General features: G+C 50.1%; 1 protein-coding gene across 1 annotated transcript; it reads right to left on the bottom strand.

Moving 5' to 3' along the window:
* Positions 1-3,462: 3,462 nt before the first annotated feature.
* Positions 3,463-15,630, bottom strand: LOC144156265 (mite allergen Lep d 7-like). The gene is made up of 4 exons (XM_077688191.1): positions 15,534-15,630; positions 9,190-9,249; positions 6,314-6,680; positions 3,463-3,740 (listed from the first exon to the last, which is right to left on the bottom strand). The coding sequence occupies exons 2-4, from the start codon at positions 9,242-9,244 to the stop codon at positions 3,527-3,529; spliced, it is 636 nt and encodes a 211-aa protein (XP_077544317.1). The 5' UTR covers positions 9,245-9,249; positions 15,534-15,630; the 3' UTR covers positions 3,463-3,526.
* Positions 15,631-16,905: the final 1,275 nt, after the last annotated feature.

Genomic DNA, 16,905 nt, shown 5'->3' with positions numbered 1-16,905 from the left:
ACTTGTGTGAATTGAAATGACGTCGCATGGGCAATTGTTGTGGGTGTCGTTTAAAGCTTTGCTTTCCAACCACCTCCGCAGCGTGGATTGGAGACAATTTTTTTTTTTTACTTTTCACCTCCATCAAAAAAGCGGCCGCCGCGGCCGGGAATCGAACCCGCGTCCTTGTGCGCAGCAGCGCAACGCCTGTGTGCACGTGCGCGCGCGCGCGCGCGCGCGCGTGTGTGTGTGTGTGTGTGTGTGTGTGTGTGTGTGTGTGTGTGTGTGTGTGTGTGTGTGTGTGTGTGTGTGTGTGTGTGTGTGAGTGAGGGAGTGAGGGAGTGAGTGATTGAGTGAGTGAAAAGAGGGGTACGCACCTATGCTACCTTGGCTATTAAGTGCGCGCCTTGCTGGATGGTGTTGATTCAGCGCGCCAATACCCTGTTGGCGCGTGCTATAAGTTGGTGTAGTGTGGCGAAGCACCTGTGCCTAGCAGAAAGCCCGCCTTCCTCGCCAGCGATGACTCGAGCCGCGGCAGTTGCAAATTACAAAAGCTTTTAACTTCTCGGGATGCCAAGACTTGAACCTGCCGGCGGACGCCGCTCGCCGAGATCTCCTCTCTCCCTCTCTCAGGCTCAACGTGCGCCGCTACTGCCGCACCTCGCGATCTCGGGGAAAGCGTGTTTTTGTGTGGCTGTACTATTTTCGGACCTTGCAATGTGCAAAAGCACTAGGGAAGCGGCGGAGCCGTTACTGTTTCTGGGTGTAAATCCAGTTCTTTCTGTGGCCGATGAGAAACCTCATCGGGCTGCTGTTATACTCGGTTACAACTCAAGAACGGCACCACCTCATGTAGTGTATCACTCCGCCAAAGCGCCGGACCCGTGACGTCAGTGCGCGCGCGTTTTGAAAGGGGTTTGCTATGAATGCGTGATATCGTGTGCCTTGTCTCACGCAGTTTGTTTGTCGTCACTGGAGTCGTTTATAAGCATATTGAGTCCAAAAAATCACGGGAACGGCTCACGCCATGTTCAAAATATTCCCAGTAACGCCCTACTTGCGCCGCGCGGAGAAACATCGGGCTAGGTGATAAGGCACAGCGGCAACTTCCGGTGCAGTTCTTAAAGGGGTCCTGAAATACCTTCCGCCGATGCATGGATGTACATGTAACCAAATAAAGCAATGTATTAGCAATCTCCTCCCGCAAGAATTTTGTTAAAGCGATGAGTATTAGCTGAAAAATCGTAAATCAAAAACCGCGCATTATCGTCGCGCCGCGTTTCCTCCTCCTTTCTACTCATTCTTCGCTGTTGACGGCGCGCGAGCACTCCCTCCCATGATGCTGCGCTCCTCAGCGGTGACGTACTTCCGCTATTACGATCCTCCGACTGCTGTCTGCTACGAGCAAGCTTTGTTAGCACCATGAATCCCGCACTCCGTTCAAGGCTGGAAAAGGAAAAGAAAAACCTGGCCGCATGTGTGCGGTGGCCTGGCCTTGCCCTTTCGCGATGTTCGTTGGTGCAGTTGCTATCGACGGCACGTGACTTTTTATCGGCGGCGAACTCGCAGCCGTACGGTACGGGGAAAATCGTGCGCTCGTTCCCTTTGATGCACCGACACTGTTTATCCAAAAAGTGCCGTATCAGATGTGGCCCCGCTGGTGCCGGGTCTTATTTTGCGGCGGTCGTAATTCCTGCCGGCGGCATGTGAAAAAGACATTTTAAACCGATACAGAACCCGTGCACAAAACCCTTCAATCATGTGACCAGTTCAGCTTGGGGCGACGCGTGGTGGAGAGCGGCAACGTTGGCAAAACATGCTCCACCGCGGCTCTGAGCTTTCTAGCGCTGGAGCGAGCGCCACTTCTTTGAGAATCTCAAACATCGGTTGCCTTGGCAACAAGGCACAAACCACTGTAGAACTCAGTTACGGTTGCGTGTTCCCGGTTCAGCTAGGGGCCCCACCTCGCGACATGTGGGCACTGCAGGCGTACCACCCACTCCCATTGGGAAGTGCGAGATGCGTTTGACATTACAGGCGATGGTGTGTGTGTGTTGTGGACGCCTTTGTTTCGCGATGCAATGCGACGTTGTGCTTCTGCGGGTGGATAGTGCTTCCCATGGTCTGGATTATCTTTCTCGAGCGACGTACGACTCAACTTCGCACGGGGTATGTGCAGTGTGCGTGGCTAAAAGCCATCTCGGCTTGTGCGCCCGAGTTAAGTGACTTGCTGTTCGTCCCCGCAAACCGCGCGCAAGGTGAGTGCCGAATTTACGACGGGCAGGAGGAGGCAACCCATCGTCTTTCAATCGCGGTTCAGACTAGCAACGCATGTTGTGACGTTGTGTTCGTTCGAAACCCATCTCTGGATTGTTTTGAAGTAGAATAAAATGTATGCGTCAAACCCGGGCATTCGGCTCAGGGCGTTCTCTGCGATTGCACGAAAGAAGTGCCACGGGGCTTCAACGCTTTATTTATGGAACGTACTCAGGTAAGAGAATATCCATGTCGTGTTATGGCCGTGCTGCATTTAATACAAATGGTTAAACGTTTGTTTACACTTGTTTCGTTTGTCGTAAGATGTACAAGCACTCCGGCACTCCGCCGGCAGATCAGCCGGCGAGCCGACGCTGAGCAGACGACTCATCTCTTTGCCGGAAGTGCGTGAAAAAGCCGCCCAATAGCAGGATGTCTAGCTCATGACGAACATCTGGGAATCGATGATGTAGACATGTGAAGATGGCGGCATCCAAAAACACGAAGGAAAGGGTGACAAAAAAGCGACAAACTTTGCAACAAAAGTGTGAGCTTTCCGCTGCGCGTAAGAGTAATACTTAGCACAGATGACGTTGACGACCCAATCTAACGATTGCGCTAGTTCATTTAGTGTGCTCAAAACGCCTTTCAGGGCCCCTTTAAGTTGTCACCGAGTATAGGAGCGCTGCTCTGCTCGAGTCCTGCTGTAACTTCGCCCGTAAGGGTATTGTTTTTGTATCGTCGCAGTTCACCTCTCGCCATGCAGTAAACCAGTTAAGTCTGTCTTCGGCTTCTTGTCGTCATCACCAAGGAAGCAACTTTTGCTGGCCGCTCGACCACCACACTACCACACATGACGGAGGCGACGGAGCCCGGTTCGGGGAGAGAGAGAGAAAAAAAACTTTATTAAGCAGAGCCTTGTGGGAGTGGAACCTTCTTACAGGTATACCCATGTGCCGTCCTTGGTGCTACCGCTCTTCGGGGACGCCTTCCCAAATGTAACAATGACTACAGTTCAATTTATACCCACCAGGAGATCCTGATTAATGTTCCTATCCAACGCCAGAGATCCGCCGCGGCCAAAAAACATTCAATACACGCAACGACTCCGCAGCATGTGCATGAAGTACTAGAGGATTGAAGGGGCGCTGAAAGTAAGTACGTCGTGCTAGAGCCTCAAATCTTAATGTGTCCGTAGCGTTGAGTCACAAAAAGAGAACACAAGAATATGCATCCGTCGGCATCGCCTTTATTCATCACGCAACATAGATAGGGTTCAAGAGGTGCGATCTTAAAAGACGGACTTGAGATTTTGGAGCTTTTTCTCTATCAGCCTTCTGAGCACCTTCTCCACGCGAGAGCGAACGAGGCCTTTGCAAACCTTGGTGAAGTACTTGGAGAAGAAGTTGAACATCGAGCTAAGTGGTCCAAGGCCCTTGATCTTGAGCTGGAAACCCCGCAGTTCCTGCACCTTGAACTGCCTCAGCTGCAGCACGCCGTCTACCCTGAGGAGCGAAAAAAGGAACAGCGCATGCGCGAATGAGTCAACTGCTGCAGAACAACCTCCCTCCGTGAAACCGACAACGCTCCGCATCGAAAGGGCACAAAGAACCTTCACCCCTGTTTCCTCCACGGTGTCGTTGTAAGAGTAAAAGTAAGTCAGTAAGTGCTGTATGTGCATCACACAATTCTCAGTTTTCAAACTGTGTGCGTGTTCGATTTGTTGTAGGGTTTAACGCACCGAGGCAACGCAGGCGATAAGGCGGCGTAGTGGAGGGCTCCGCATTAATTTTGACCACCTGGGGATCTTTAACGCGCGCCGGAATCGCACACACACGGGCATTTTTCTTTTCGCCTCCACCAGAAAAGCGGCCGCGGCGGCCGGGAATCGAACTCGGGTCCTCTTGCTCAGCAGCACAACGCCTTAAGGCGGAACCGCATGGAGCGTTTTTTCACGCGATTCGCGCGCGTCGGCGTTGCGCGTGCGTTTTTTCGACGGCCGCGTCGACGATTCCGCGCCCGCGGCAGCATCTGCCTTGGCTAGATTTTGACGCGCGTCGCGCGCGGCAGTGGGAGGAGCCTGACGACTTGTGCCAATGGGGAGGCGCGCGCCTCATGGCGGCAGTTTCGAAGCGCTCGAGACAGCCGGCTGGCTCCGCCGGGTAAGTGTAGGCTTACCACCCTGGCAGAGACTGCCAGAGAGTTTTAGCAGTCCGTCTGTTCCGTTGGTTACGTTGTTACCGGGTTGACCGGGACGGTCCAGGGATTTATACACACCCCCATAACACCCCCCCAGAAGGACTTCGACACCCCCTCAAAAAGATTCTACAACCACAAGCACCCTGCCTAGGGATTTATACAACCCCCCCCCCCCAAACATACCACCGACACCCCCCCAAAATCGAAATTCTGCATAAACCCCTGCCGGGACCCGTCTGCGCCTGCGCGCGCGGAAGGCCGAAGAGGCGCGGACATGGCGAAGGCAGGCCCGCGGAACCAATCCCCCTACCGCGACGAATGCGCAAGTGCCCAGACGGGTCCTGGTAAACACGGTAGCTATAATTCATACCACACGCTAGCTGCAGCACTGTGGAGGCTACATTGTTGTCAACTGTCCACCCTCTCAAGGCGCCTACAAAAGGCGCCGGGGCCTTGCAGTTCCCCCTGCCCAGAGGGGAGAGGGAAATGTCCTTTTAGGGCCCCCTTCATGGTGCGTTAGGCGCCCTCAGTGGGCGTACTGTTGACAACAATGTAGCCTCCACAGTGCTGCAGCTAACGTGCGGTATGAACTATACGTACATGACGGAACAGAAGGACTGCTTAATGCCATTTTCCATAAGGAGCCGGGAAAGGAAAATACTCGCAAACCAGTTCTCTCGGCGGCCCGCGCGCCTTCCGCTTCCGGCGGACCAGCGTTGCCTGGGCGCGCTCATCGCTCGGCGCGGTGTGCTCCGACTCTCAACAAGTTGAGAGTTTGCGCTCGTCCCGTCCGTCCTGTGTGTGGTGTCTTTTTCGCGCAAAGCCCGTGTTCATTCACCAAGATGCATCAACTCGCCCAACAACAAGTTCTTCTGAACTCCGCTGCGTAGTTCGGGAGTGTTTCGCACCGTGTGCTTAGTTTTTGCGGAACTTCCAACTGTTTTAGCTGGTTTTAGCCCATTCTGCGATGCCGTTCAAGGCGAAAACGTCGCTTGGTCAGCACTGTGCGGTGGTGGGTTATCGAACAACCAGAAAAAGCGAGAAAAAGTCGCCGACAGCACGCATCTGCACTACACTGCCTAGAGAAAATGCAGTGCGGTTGCGACGTGTTTTTGCTGCGTCGCTTCCCAACGGACACCGAGTTGAGATATCGGTGGATGCCGTTGATAAATCACAACTTTGTACCAACGACCAGCTCTAGGGTTTGTTTGGTGCACTTCTTTTTCTGATACGCTACATGCATAGCGAGGGCCTCTGTTCTGGCAGTCTTGGTGCCATAGGGAGCTTAAGAGGGTTCAACGCTGGTTGACCACTTTCGACATGTCGTAGACACTCGAGTCACGGCGCGGGGATTAAAAAGAAGGTCCCCTTCACCCCGAGAAGTCAGAGTGGCGCTGGTTACCACCCCCAAGCACAGGAACAAAATTACATCGACATAAATACCCCAGAAAGCGGGGGAGAAAATCGCCCCGCCGGTAGCGTAGTGGTTATCGCACCAGACCGGTATTCTGGAGGTCGTGGGTACGGATCCCACCTGGCGGGCATTTTTTCTTCGCTTTCTTTCTTTCTTTCCAAATTCTTTATCTGTTTCAATGAGCTAACAAAACCTCCCCTTTGCTTTCCGAGGTGTTCTTGACTGCCAACCCTTATATATATATATATATATATATATTTATATTTATATATTTGTAAATGAGGGGCTCGTTAGGAAATACAGAAAGAAATGCCGGCAGTCTACAACGCCAAAGGAGGCATAGGGGAATGGTTAGACTATTTGTGACCGTTAGTGAAGTTATATTGTTTTTATTAATTTACGTAGAAAGAAAGAAAGAAAGAAAGAAAAACACGCGCCCAGAGAAACGTTCTGTGCACGACTTACTGGAGCGCCTCCAGGAGGATGCGCACGTAGTCGATGTGCACGTGCAGGTCGACGGTTGGGCCCACACCCATGAACTTGATGTGCGCCTTGCTGTTTAGGTTCAGTGCTCCGACGCCCACGTCGGCCATCACGTCGATGCCGTTCTCGTCCATCTGGAATCGACAGTCACCCGTGCGCCGGACTGTCGACAGGCCGGTGAGCGTCGCATTGTAGATGCGCGTCTCGCCGTGCCAGCGCACCAGGATGGTGCGGTCGAAGCCAGACACCTGATCTGGCAGATGGAATGGGTCGAGCTCCTCCGACTGGCTCACGCTCTCCAGGATCTGGTCGAACACCTCGTTCGCATGCTGCTCGGCTGTAGCCTCGTCTGCGAACGCCGCGCAGTCGTGTTAGTTGTGCATGGGTGGAGTCTTCTATCGCGTTCGCTCGCCTGTGCGAGTGAGCCTGTCTTCCCAAGAGGCCGACGGGGCAAGCGTCGGCAGAAACGTTCGATTAAGAACCAACGGCTGAAAATAACAAAAAATATATATATATATGATTTCACTGCTAAACAACTGCGACGACAGCAAAGCTAAACTTGTGGTCCTTCTAGACTTGCTCTCCGGATGGCTTCCGAACTGCTTACCGTCGGAAGGGCTCACGGAAACCACCTACTTCTCAGACAACGGTAGCCATTGCCTTCGCCCAGAGGATGTCACGTGAGGTAGGTAGTTTTATGTCGTAGATGGCATGATGTATACCCTTTCGTATCCAGCTTTCGGTGCTAAACTCAATGACACGTCCGCCGTGCGATGTATCTCTCTCTGCTCCGTGCTTACTGGGAGCACGTCGACTAACTTTACATTGTGCATTGTTTCGGAGAGAGCGTTGAGGCTTGACCAGAAAATCGCTTTCACCTGCGTGTTAACTGCGTCCATTTCTTTGCTGTGGTTTCTCATTTTGGAGGAGGCTAGTTTCAAAGCTTAAAACGATGCTTGCTGCACGCGTGCAGTTAGTCTTAGTTGTCCTGGATGATGCTAGGATTTGTTACGAAATTTGTATATGAAACGTTGTTTGTCGCACTTCATCAACAAGTATACCCGCCTGAATCGTAAAAGTTCACGCCAATCGTGCTCCTGGCTAGAACTCAATGCAATTGAACGATAGGTGGACGTATATGCGGGCAGCATCGGATTAATTTTGCCCACGAGAATGAACATCCCGAGCACCCGTCGCGTCAACGATCGGTTTTGAGTGCCTGGCCAATTCTGAACGGCTTACATTTTCAGCTTGTGTGTAAACCTGAATTCGTCAGTCTTTAGATATATCCTTTGCATTCCTTACGCATTTCTTTTTGATGATTCACATAGCCACCATTGGGTGTTTACGCAAATTCTTAGTGCTTTGCCTTGTATCTTATAGCTGCAGCAAGGATTATTGACAAATTCTCTTCGCCCCCTTCGCTGGAGTTCGGAGAAGAATTGGCTTCTTGGGAAAAGCGACCAGACTGCGCCAGCTTCGTAGACCGACTTTGTGGGGCCACCGAATTCGCCTATTTATCACCCTCGGGTGTCCTTTGCATGAGAATTTAAACAAACATTTAAAGTCAGTGCCAGGGCTCATTTCGTGCGTTGTTTTAAAAGGCACCATAACTGCAGTCTTTTCGACAATACTAGCTTGCTTCAGCACTGATATCTTGCTTTTCTTGATTGATTGATTGATTGATTGATTGATTGATTGATTGTAGGGGTTAACGCGCCGACGCAACGCAGGCGATGAGGCGCGCGGTAGTGGAGGGCTCCGGATTAATTTTGACCACCTGGGGATCATTAACGTGCGCCGGTCTTGCTTTTCTTGCCTTGCCCTATATTTTTCGTGCTGTTCTCTTCCCAGTTTATTTAAGCAACTTTCGAAAGATGTAATTTTTGTTGCCCACCGGTGGTTTCCGTTGTATAGTTGTCTCGTCAACCCACTGAAAAGAACCTATACGCCTATGCGCATACGAAACAGTTTTTTTTATGCAGCAGTCGGACGTCTCATCGAATAATTCCGCTTTTCTGTTCTACGCGACCTTCTATATTTCACTTCTTACTTCTCCTTCAGGCGCCGCAGGTTTGAGGTATGTTCAAAGTCAACAAGGCATGGTTTTCGACACTAGATTTAGCAGATTTTTACTTGTTTTTACTTTTAACCGTTAAGCCGTTGCCTGAAGTAATAGCGCACTATTATCCGCAGTTTTCAGACGTTTTGAAAGAAACTGTAAGAAACTCAGCCCGGTCGTGCATGCAGCCACGCGTGTATTGCGTATCAAATGACGGGGTTCGATCTGTCTCTTAATTTCGTTGTTATGGGGGATAAACTCTCAAAGCTCTCAAAGGGGCCCTGCAACACTTTTTTTTTTAATCCTAAATGCTTGCCGAACGTGGTCAACCAACTCGTCCAGTACTTATATATTAGGGGGTCGCAAAGTACCTCAATCAAATAAAAACTTCGAAGCTTGCTCAAAAGATTTTTCTGTCTCTCCAGGTCTTGGCGTTCTTCGGCCGCTGGAATTACGTCATTAGAGCGGTGTAGCTGCTGTTGGCCGGTTTTCCTTCAGTTGCAGCAACGAACGCATTCGATAGCCACTTTAAAAAGAAAACCGCAAAAGCAAAACCGGAATGGAAGGCGTATATGCTGCGGCGAGCAAATCACGCAGTGCCGCTCCGTGCTGGCGATAACTAGAGCTTTCGCAGTGCTTCCAGACGCGAAGGAAAGAGCGAAAGCGCTTATTGGAAGAGCACTGGCGTTGGGATGCCATCGCTCGTCATAAACAACTCTGTCGGCGAATCGGCCACCCATGTGCACCCGCCCGATTGGCAGACCACGCATGCGAAACGACGTATGCGCCTGCTCACCCTTAGCCAGCGACGCGGCTGCGAGGCACAGCAGGATCACCGTGCTCTTCCACATGGCACCTGCGAGAGGGAAAAGGCGAGATTGCTGGCGCTCACATTGCGTCATTCCACCCCACGCTGAAGCCTCCCAGACGAGGTTCTGCTGCGGATAGCATGGCCGCTATTGAAGGTCACACTCCGCGAACGGGAGCGCCGTTAAATAGCTATAAAACAAGAACGCTTTATTGCGTTTTCTTTACGGCCACTCGTGAAATTTATAGCTGGAGATTTGAAGGCCCTGAGATGGACGTTTCAGCGTAGATGGCAAGCGCCTGACAACGAACCAATCGTTGGCAAACGATGAGGTGCGTTCAAGGTAGCTTGCGGGGCCGCATTATTTCTAGGTATTTCGTAGTGAGGAACAAAGTAGAACAATACTCAGCAACGAGGTATTTCGTAGTAAGGAACAAAGTAGCACAATACTCAGCAACGAGTTTGCGTTCGGTAATTTATCTCACTGTCAACTTGTTCGATCATGCACATTATCTTATCGTACGTAGGGCTCAATTGTCCTTTATTAGCTTACACGTGAAAACAATAACGAAGGCACACCTAACAATGCTGCCTAAAATATTATCAAAGATCCATTAGCTGCACATTAATATTTTTATTGCGCGTGCTACGTAATGTTACTTAAGCGCCACGTCAATGACATGTCAGCTAAAACCAGTATCTACTGGAGAAGGGTGCTGGCTGTGAGTCAAAAGCGTCAATCTTTCGACAGAAGGGCTTTTGACATGAGTGATGGAAATTTCTTCAAAGGGGATAAAGCGTGAGAGTTAAAAATGCATTTTAGGGCGCAGCCCTTTGTCGCCCGTCTCTGGGCTGAGCCGCGTCGTCGTCGTCGTGACCGATCGAACGATGGGAAGACCAACGAGTGAAAGAAAAAGCGAACGATGGGAAGACCGACAAGTGAAAGACAGCAGAGGAGGATAGTGTCGCCAAATTGGGAGGGGAGGGCGGTTCGCCGTGGCGGCGCGAGCCAGCACTCTCCGAAAGAGTGCGGTGGGGGGAAGGGAGGGCGCAGTATGCTGTGCCCGCACGAGGCGCCCGACGGCGCGACGCTTGGCGACAGCGTGAGGGAGGCGTGTGCGTGTCTATGATGTGCGTTCGCGGTCCCTTCCTGAGGCACACTTCGCGCCGCCGACGCAGAGGCTCATCATCGCTGCTGTCGCGAGAACTCACGAGTGAGTGCTGACTGAGCGCACTGCTGCTGCGCCCAAATATCCATCGTCATCCATTGCTTGGCCATAACACGATTGCGATTTCTTTTGTGCCCATTCAGGAATCTCTTTCTCTCAACCGTCTGGCCACCTCTCTCTGTCGTCCCTCGGTTACCGTACCTCGGTAGCGGGCGCGCATCGAGGCCTCCTAGGTGGCGATTCTCACGCGATCCCTCTGTTTTCGAGTACTAGAATCACACTTTGTGTCCAACTTCACTGTTTCATACAACGCTCAAACTCATTGCATACTGTAGTGGTAATCATCCTGATAGCGAAGTGGGCCGCGCATTCCACTTTTTCGGCCTTATAGCTATGCAGTCGCGCTATCTATGCAGCCAGGTCTAAACCGCCTTTTAAACAGAGCTCGTATGTGAAAAATAGAGCGCGATGGCGATCGCGCACGGGCAGGCCTTCATATGCAATGAGAATTAATCTGCAGCCAATTTCTCTTGTGCGCATGTATATTCCAGATGTAGAAGAGTCCTTACCCGTGGTTGCCGAACCCCGTAATGTCACTTTGGCTCGGCTTGTCACGAGAAATGCACTGCGCGTGCTCACTGTGGTGGTTTTTTGAAGCCTTGTCGCTCCTTGCGATAAGAACAGGCGAAGAACTTTTTCTTGCGGATGACATATGGCTAGCTCTCTGCGCGCGTTCTTTTTGTTGTTTTTATTGCGGCAACCCGTTGAAGCGAACGAAACGAGGAGCTGATGCGTGTGCTCTGCGGTCGGGAAGCTGACGAGTGGCTTCTGTTTCGATGCAACACTTCACGGCCCACCATCCACAAAGGCGTCAGGTATTGTTTTGTATGCCGCATGTCTATTTTTGAGACAGGCACATCTGCTGAGGACAAAAGATCGCATCTATCTCTCCTTTGAGAGCGAACAAGCAAAAACACCCTCCCAAATTAGATGGGTCACTTTGCTTCTCTTAGCTGGCGACATTTCGTCAACACTTGCCAGCACCGCTTGAAACTTCAAACGACAGCAGCCAGAGATATATCGCCCCCTCATTCACAATGCAAGTGCCCAGGGCAAACATAGGGCGTATGCAGGAAACAACGACGCCATGTGGAAGCTCAAGACATTAAACACGAATCTATGGTTGATTCGAGCTTCTACAACAACAGAAAGGCAAGCCCCAAGGGCGTTCAAGTATGGCAAGACCTCTATTCATTTTTCGAAACAGACAATCAGTTTCGTGCATTTTTGTGTATCCGAGAACGGTGCAAAGGACAACCTGTTTCAGCGAAGGCTGCTCTTAATCCCTATGTGGATTAAGATAGATGATTCGCTATAAAGCAAAGCTTCCAAGCAATGCCAAATAGCGAACAAAAATTTCCTTCCCACTCAGTATGTTAGAATGTTTACTGTTCCTTTTCAGAAAACCAAAATGTTCGCACATTTGTTCATCTGTGCTGTCACGTTTTTTTTAAATATCGTTATTGTTTATTCAAGGAAGCAAAATATTTGCAAATTTGTGCATCTGTACTGGCATCTCGTTGCAAAAACTTTCCTTTTTCCGATCAAGGTATTCGTGCGTGATCATGAAAGATAGCAACCAATGACACTAATTAAAATCTACCCAGACAATTTTTGTGAGATAAGGTTCTTGGTTGGCACCGGCTCGACGAAGGCGCTTTGGCCACCATGGGTAATAATTAACTCATAGATTTAATTTAATTTAATTTAACACGACTGTAACAAGATCTATATTTTAATTGGCCTATTACAGATAGCGCGCATGTAATAATTCTTCAACTCAATTTACGCTGTATTTGCCGAGTCACACTACGTCACAGAACGCTGCTCAGGTAATTCTACCACAATGAGTTTTCTGTGGCCGTTTTCCAATGCCGTGCGCCTTCCGGATAGCAGCCCGATCAAGGAGGTGAAAACCTTCGGACACTACCTATGCCCATCGTCACCACAAAGGACACTCAGACCCCGCCTTAAATTCTGAAAATGTACAGGACTGTTTGACCGGCTTTATTTTCCCTGCACGGAAAAGACCCGTGTGTGCAGGCTTTTTTTTTCCTCCTCTTTTCTATAACCTCCTTTTTCTCCCCATGTATCACTTCTGCGTCCAACCTCCTAAAGTGCAGAGAAGGGCAGGGAAGCCCGACGCCCTTGTCGGGTTAGGCTCCCTGCCTTTCCTTTTGGGGGCGAAGCCCCTTAGGGACTCGGGCTGTAGGCGTCGTCGTTTCATGTAGTCATGGTAATAAAACACTGGGACACTCGATTTTCAACGCCTCGCGCTAGTAGGTAGCGCGTACTAAAATAACACAGCGGGACACTGGATTTCCAACGCTTAGTGCTTCAAAGACATGAAACTTACTGCAAAGCTGCATACCTCTACCCCCCTCCCCCCCAAAACTATTTCATCTCCGTGGGCAAAAACGCCAAGGCGCCAAGAATACACTTGTACGCTGCATGCTTCGCGTCTCCCCAGGTTTCACGTTAGTGGAGATGGACTGTTTTTTCCCCACCTATTTCTTATTCTCTGACATGAATTGCTAGCCACTGGGGTGAAAACGCTCGTCAGATAGCTTGTAGACTAAACTCTTTAACTTGATACTCCTCTGCCACGAAGCACATCAGTGACTAACCGTTGAGTTTAAGAGATAAAAATTTACAGGAACTTTCAAATGAGAATTATCGGATAGTGCGTAAGCATGCTTTCCAGCCGATTATATCCGTATCACACCCCGACGTAGCAGCCTGCCTTCTTTTTGTGTTTTTGCTGTTGTTTCGATGGCTGGAGAGAACATTGGCCGTATGCGTTGCTCCTACACAGAGTCCTCCTATGTGTTTTCTTACACGGCTCGTTTACTGACGTCAAACTTCTTTGCAACACACAAAATTTGTGTGGAATAGCTAACTTTACAAATACGACGATGCCAATGTGTAATGGGTTTGACCTCTATACACCACGCCCCTTTAGTGTCCGCTTCTCTACTATGCTATGCAGGGAAGACATTTTTTTCAAGGACAATATAAGCAGTCTTACATAAGCATACAATAGGCCCTAGGGCCATTTAATAAATATATACCTACACGGATCGCATAGTGTCACGCGTCACATACAGACTGGCGGAGAGATCTGTGGGGAAGCAGCCTTAGAATATGAACACGCGCTAAAATTGGCGGATGAAGATGCCAGAAACGCGATTCCGCAAAAAAAATGTCACTCGCGCTGTGACATTAAACAGTGCAAAACGTCATGCTTACATTGCGTAACGTTCCATGCGAAGATCACATTTTTCGAATGACTTCTTTCGTATTTTTTCCGGCATTTTTTTTCTTATTTATTATTATTTTTAACATTCTTCCTCATCACCGACAAGGATGAACTATATTTGTTCTGAGCTTGTCTATTGCTACTTCCCGCATGCGTAGCCAGCATCCGGGCGCAGCCTCACAAGGCTCGGGCACCCGCAAACAGTTTCTTTAAAAAAATTGGGAGCCATTCCACTCCGTGGATGACGAACGAAGCTGTGTAAAATACGCATCACGCATGGTTAGAGGGCGTACACACGTTTGTGTTCCTTATCATTTGGTAGTGGTAGTGAGTACGGCTTTGTCGTTACATGCTGAAACATGGAGGGACTAGAGCTTTATCCTTGCAAACAAACAAGGGGCTGCCCGATTCCCTCCAGTACAAGCCCGCGTATTGACACCAGACGAGAACTCTGTAACGTTTACAACTTCACATGTAGACTGACTAATTATGGCAGGAAAAGAAACTCGGCGCAATGATAGAGCCATCTTAGCGGTTAAGTGCCGTAAAATTTTTGTTGGGAAAGTTTTTAGGAATAAGAGTCACAGCCGTGTTCTGCTAAGCATTCGCGATAAAGTTGGCTTTGCCGCAAAGCGTTTATGCCACCCCAGATTTGTTGACGGCTACGAAGAGTGCGCGGAGCCCTGGCCATAAGCAGTGTAGCTGTAAAAATAGTTATTATTTTCGTGTGCGGCCTAGCGCCGCGCTGAGTGGCTCGCTGTAAACTGCTGCGCCGCTGGGTCTGCCCGCGGTTGCCCGCGTCTCCTTTCCCGCTGCGTCGCCAGCAGTTTGGTTGGTTCCTCAGCAACGATGCCGCCGTTGCTATGGAGCCACGTGACGCGTCGTAGCCAATGGGAATTTAGGTGCCGCTCTGCTGCTACAAACGACGCCGACGCCGGCTTTTTCGTCCAATAGGCCCTTCGATGCTTCCCAGTTGAAACTGTATTGCGGCCCAGCGCGCAGCGGAGTCCTGACTTGGAAAATCGCGGCCGATCGAGCTGCGATTGGCGGACACTGAGTCGTGTTACGGAGCGCGCCCACGAGCGCTGCATGTGCACATGGGTGCAGTGGCACAAACATTGGCGCTGCAACCGGCATCTTCATTTTATGCTGGTGTATGCCGCATGAAACGCCAACTGAGGCTGTTCGGGGTATACTCTTCGCTGGGCGTTCCGACGTGACACACGAATATATTATCGAATGCGTGAGCGCTAACGGATTTACAGTGTGCTAACGCTTTTTGCTTAGCAAAACAAGCGCGTTCCGAGGGCGTGGCGACTTCCCTGTCATCCCCCTCAGCGCTCGCCTCCCGCCTGCAGGCTGCAGGACGCTTCTGCAGCTCCGTCGCGCCTCCGCGCCGCGACCGGTCCGCACTTGCCACCGCAGAATAAGTATAGTTCGGTCGAACTTGGCCCCGAAGCTGCTTTAACTCTTTCAATCTCGCTTGAGCTCTAGCACACTATACTTGAGCATTCAAACGAAAGAGTGAACAGCTTTTAATGACTCCTTACGCTGACTCTCGCGGAACCTAAGTGACTAGAAGAGAAGACGTGACTATAGCGGCTATTTTGGTCATGGAATGCTCGTGGTCATAAAGTTTAGCGAGCAGCTTGCATTCCAGTGACGTATCAATGGATAACGAAGAGCGCGCAATAAAACTATTGCTATATTTATTTTCTTAAACGACGCCATGATCTTGAAACACGAGAGAACGCAAAAACGCGACACAAATGCAAGTACAAGCGCACACTCACACCAATGTGAGGAGAACAAGAAACTGTTCCGCACAAAAAAAGCATACTCACTGCCGGATCAAACTGCCGTAGGCCTTAGAGGACGCCGTAGAACAGGAGATGCCATGATCGAAGAGGTGGCGCGCATTTATAGCCCGCAGGAGCAGGCGAGGGTGGCGAGGTGATGAGGGGCCTGGTGGGAAAAGGCCATCTGCGTCTGCAGGCGCGTCGGCGAGACAGACGGGCGGGAACCCACGGCCCCCGCTACAAGGGCCGCGGCTACCCTTCCCAACGTGTACGCTGTGCGAGGACCTGGGCGAGTGCACCAACGTATAGATACGCCGGCGTTGCTCAAGACAGAAAAAGAAGGGGGTGCATGCTTACGTGTCGAAGCTACGAAGTACACCTATAGGCTGTAAGGTTCACGGTTGTGGAAGGCTAAGGATTAATTTAAATCGCCTGGGGATCTTAAATATGCGCCGAGATCTCTTTTCGTGTTTCGCCTCCATCAGCAAAATAGCGGCCTTGACCGAGAGTCGAAGCCGCGACCTCGTTGATCCTCTGAGCCCCAACGGCGGATTGGCGTCGAAGCTTTTGCAGTATTTTATGGCTACGCGTGTGCAGAAAGTATTTTACCGGCAATTTATGGGGACATTTTGGGGTTCTCAGTTCGGAATTGCAGTCTTTCGGGGGACCGTGAAGTTGTGTCCGTGGGGCTGATCAGTGTTGCGACGGAAATTGGCGCACTTCTGAGGCCCGTGAAAAATCCGCATTCCATCCTTTTTAAGAATATTCGTCCATAATCATTGTACGTGTTGGTTGTAAGGATTTATTGTGAAAGTGCTGCCTGGATACCGCGTTTAGGACGTCTATGGAAGAGGCGAATTTTGGAGATAAATCACTGCGTCGAGAAATTAAAGCAAAGATAGAAAAAAATTGTAGCTTAGAATGGAGCTAGCAAGCTGGGGCATCTTCAAAAGCAGGGTCCCTGTATGGAGGAATCACTGCGTACACGGAGGATTTACCGTCTTTACATGTACGCAGCTCCTCATTTTCTCCATACCAAAAGCGCAATAAAAACCATGGGTGGAAATTCACATGGACACACACACACAAAAATACAGATCACTTACAACCTCACAAGCCAATGGAGAAATGCGAATATGCAAGATCCCGAACAAGAAAAAAAAAAACACTTTGTGAGGCTAAATTACATATTCAACTCAAGGATTTGATATCCACCAGTTTGGGATGTTCCAGTATGTTCCAATATTTGGGCTTACCTTGGTATTCAGGCAAGCTGGGATACAGCCTGCTGCAGAAGGCGTCGTTGTTACAAAAAAATGAGTGGTTGCTGAATGGACACACATATATATACAGCAGCCTATGTGAAGTTCATTTTTAACAGCGAAGCTGTTTAGCAAATCGTAATTTTTCGTGTCCC

The sequence above is a fragment of the Haemaphysalis longicornis genome, unplaced genomic scaffold (genome assembly GCF_048455015.1).
Source record: "Haemaphysalis longicornis isolate Haplotype H1 unplaced genomic scaffold, Haemaphysalis longicornis Haplotype H1 scaffold_1, whole genome shotgun sequence".
In the NCBI taxonomy this organism is placed as follows: Eukaryota; Metazoa; Arthropoda; class Arachnida; order Ixodida; family Ixodidae; genus Haemaphysalis; species Haemaphysalis longicornis.
This window is presented reverse-complemented; position numbering and strand designations above follow the sequence as displayed.

What these genes read in the sequence shown, in the direction of transcription:
- LOC144156265 (XM_077688191.1), bottom strand. Translation starts at nt 9,244, where the DNA reads ATGTGGAAGAGCACGGTGATCCTGCTGTGCCTCGCAGCCGCGTCGCTG. An exon ending in AGCCGCGTCGCTGGCTAAGG is followed by an intron (nt 6,681 to 9,189) that starts GTGAGCAGGCGC and finishes CGGCGTTCGCAG; the next exon opens with ACGAGGCTACAGCCGAGCAG. An exon ending in ATCCTCCTGGAGGCGCTCCA is followed by an intron (nt 3,741 to 6,313) that starts GTAAGTCGTGCA and finishes TTCGCTCCTCAG; the next exon opens with GGTAGACGGCGTGCTGCAGC.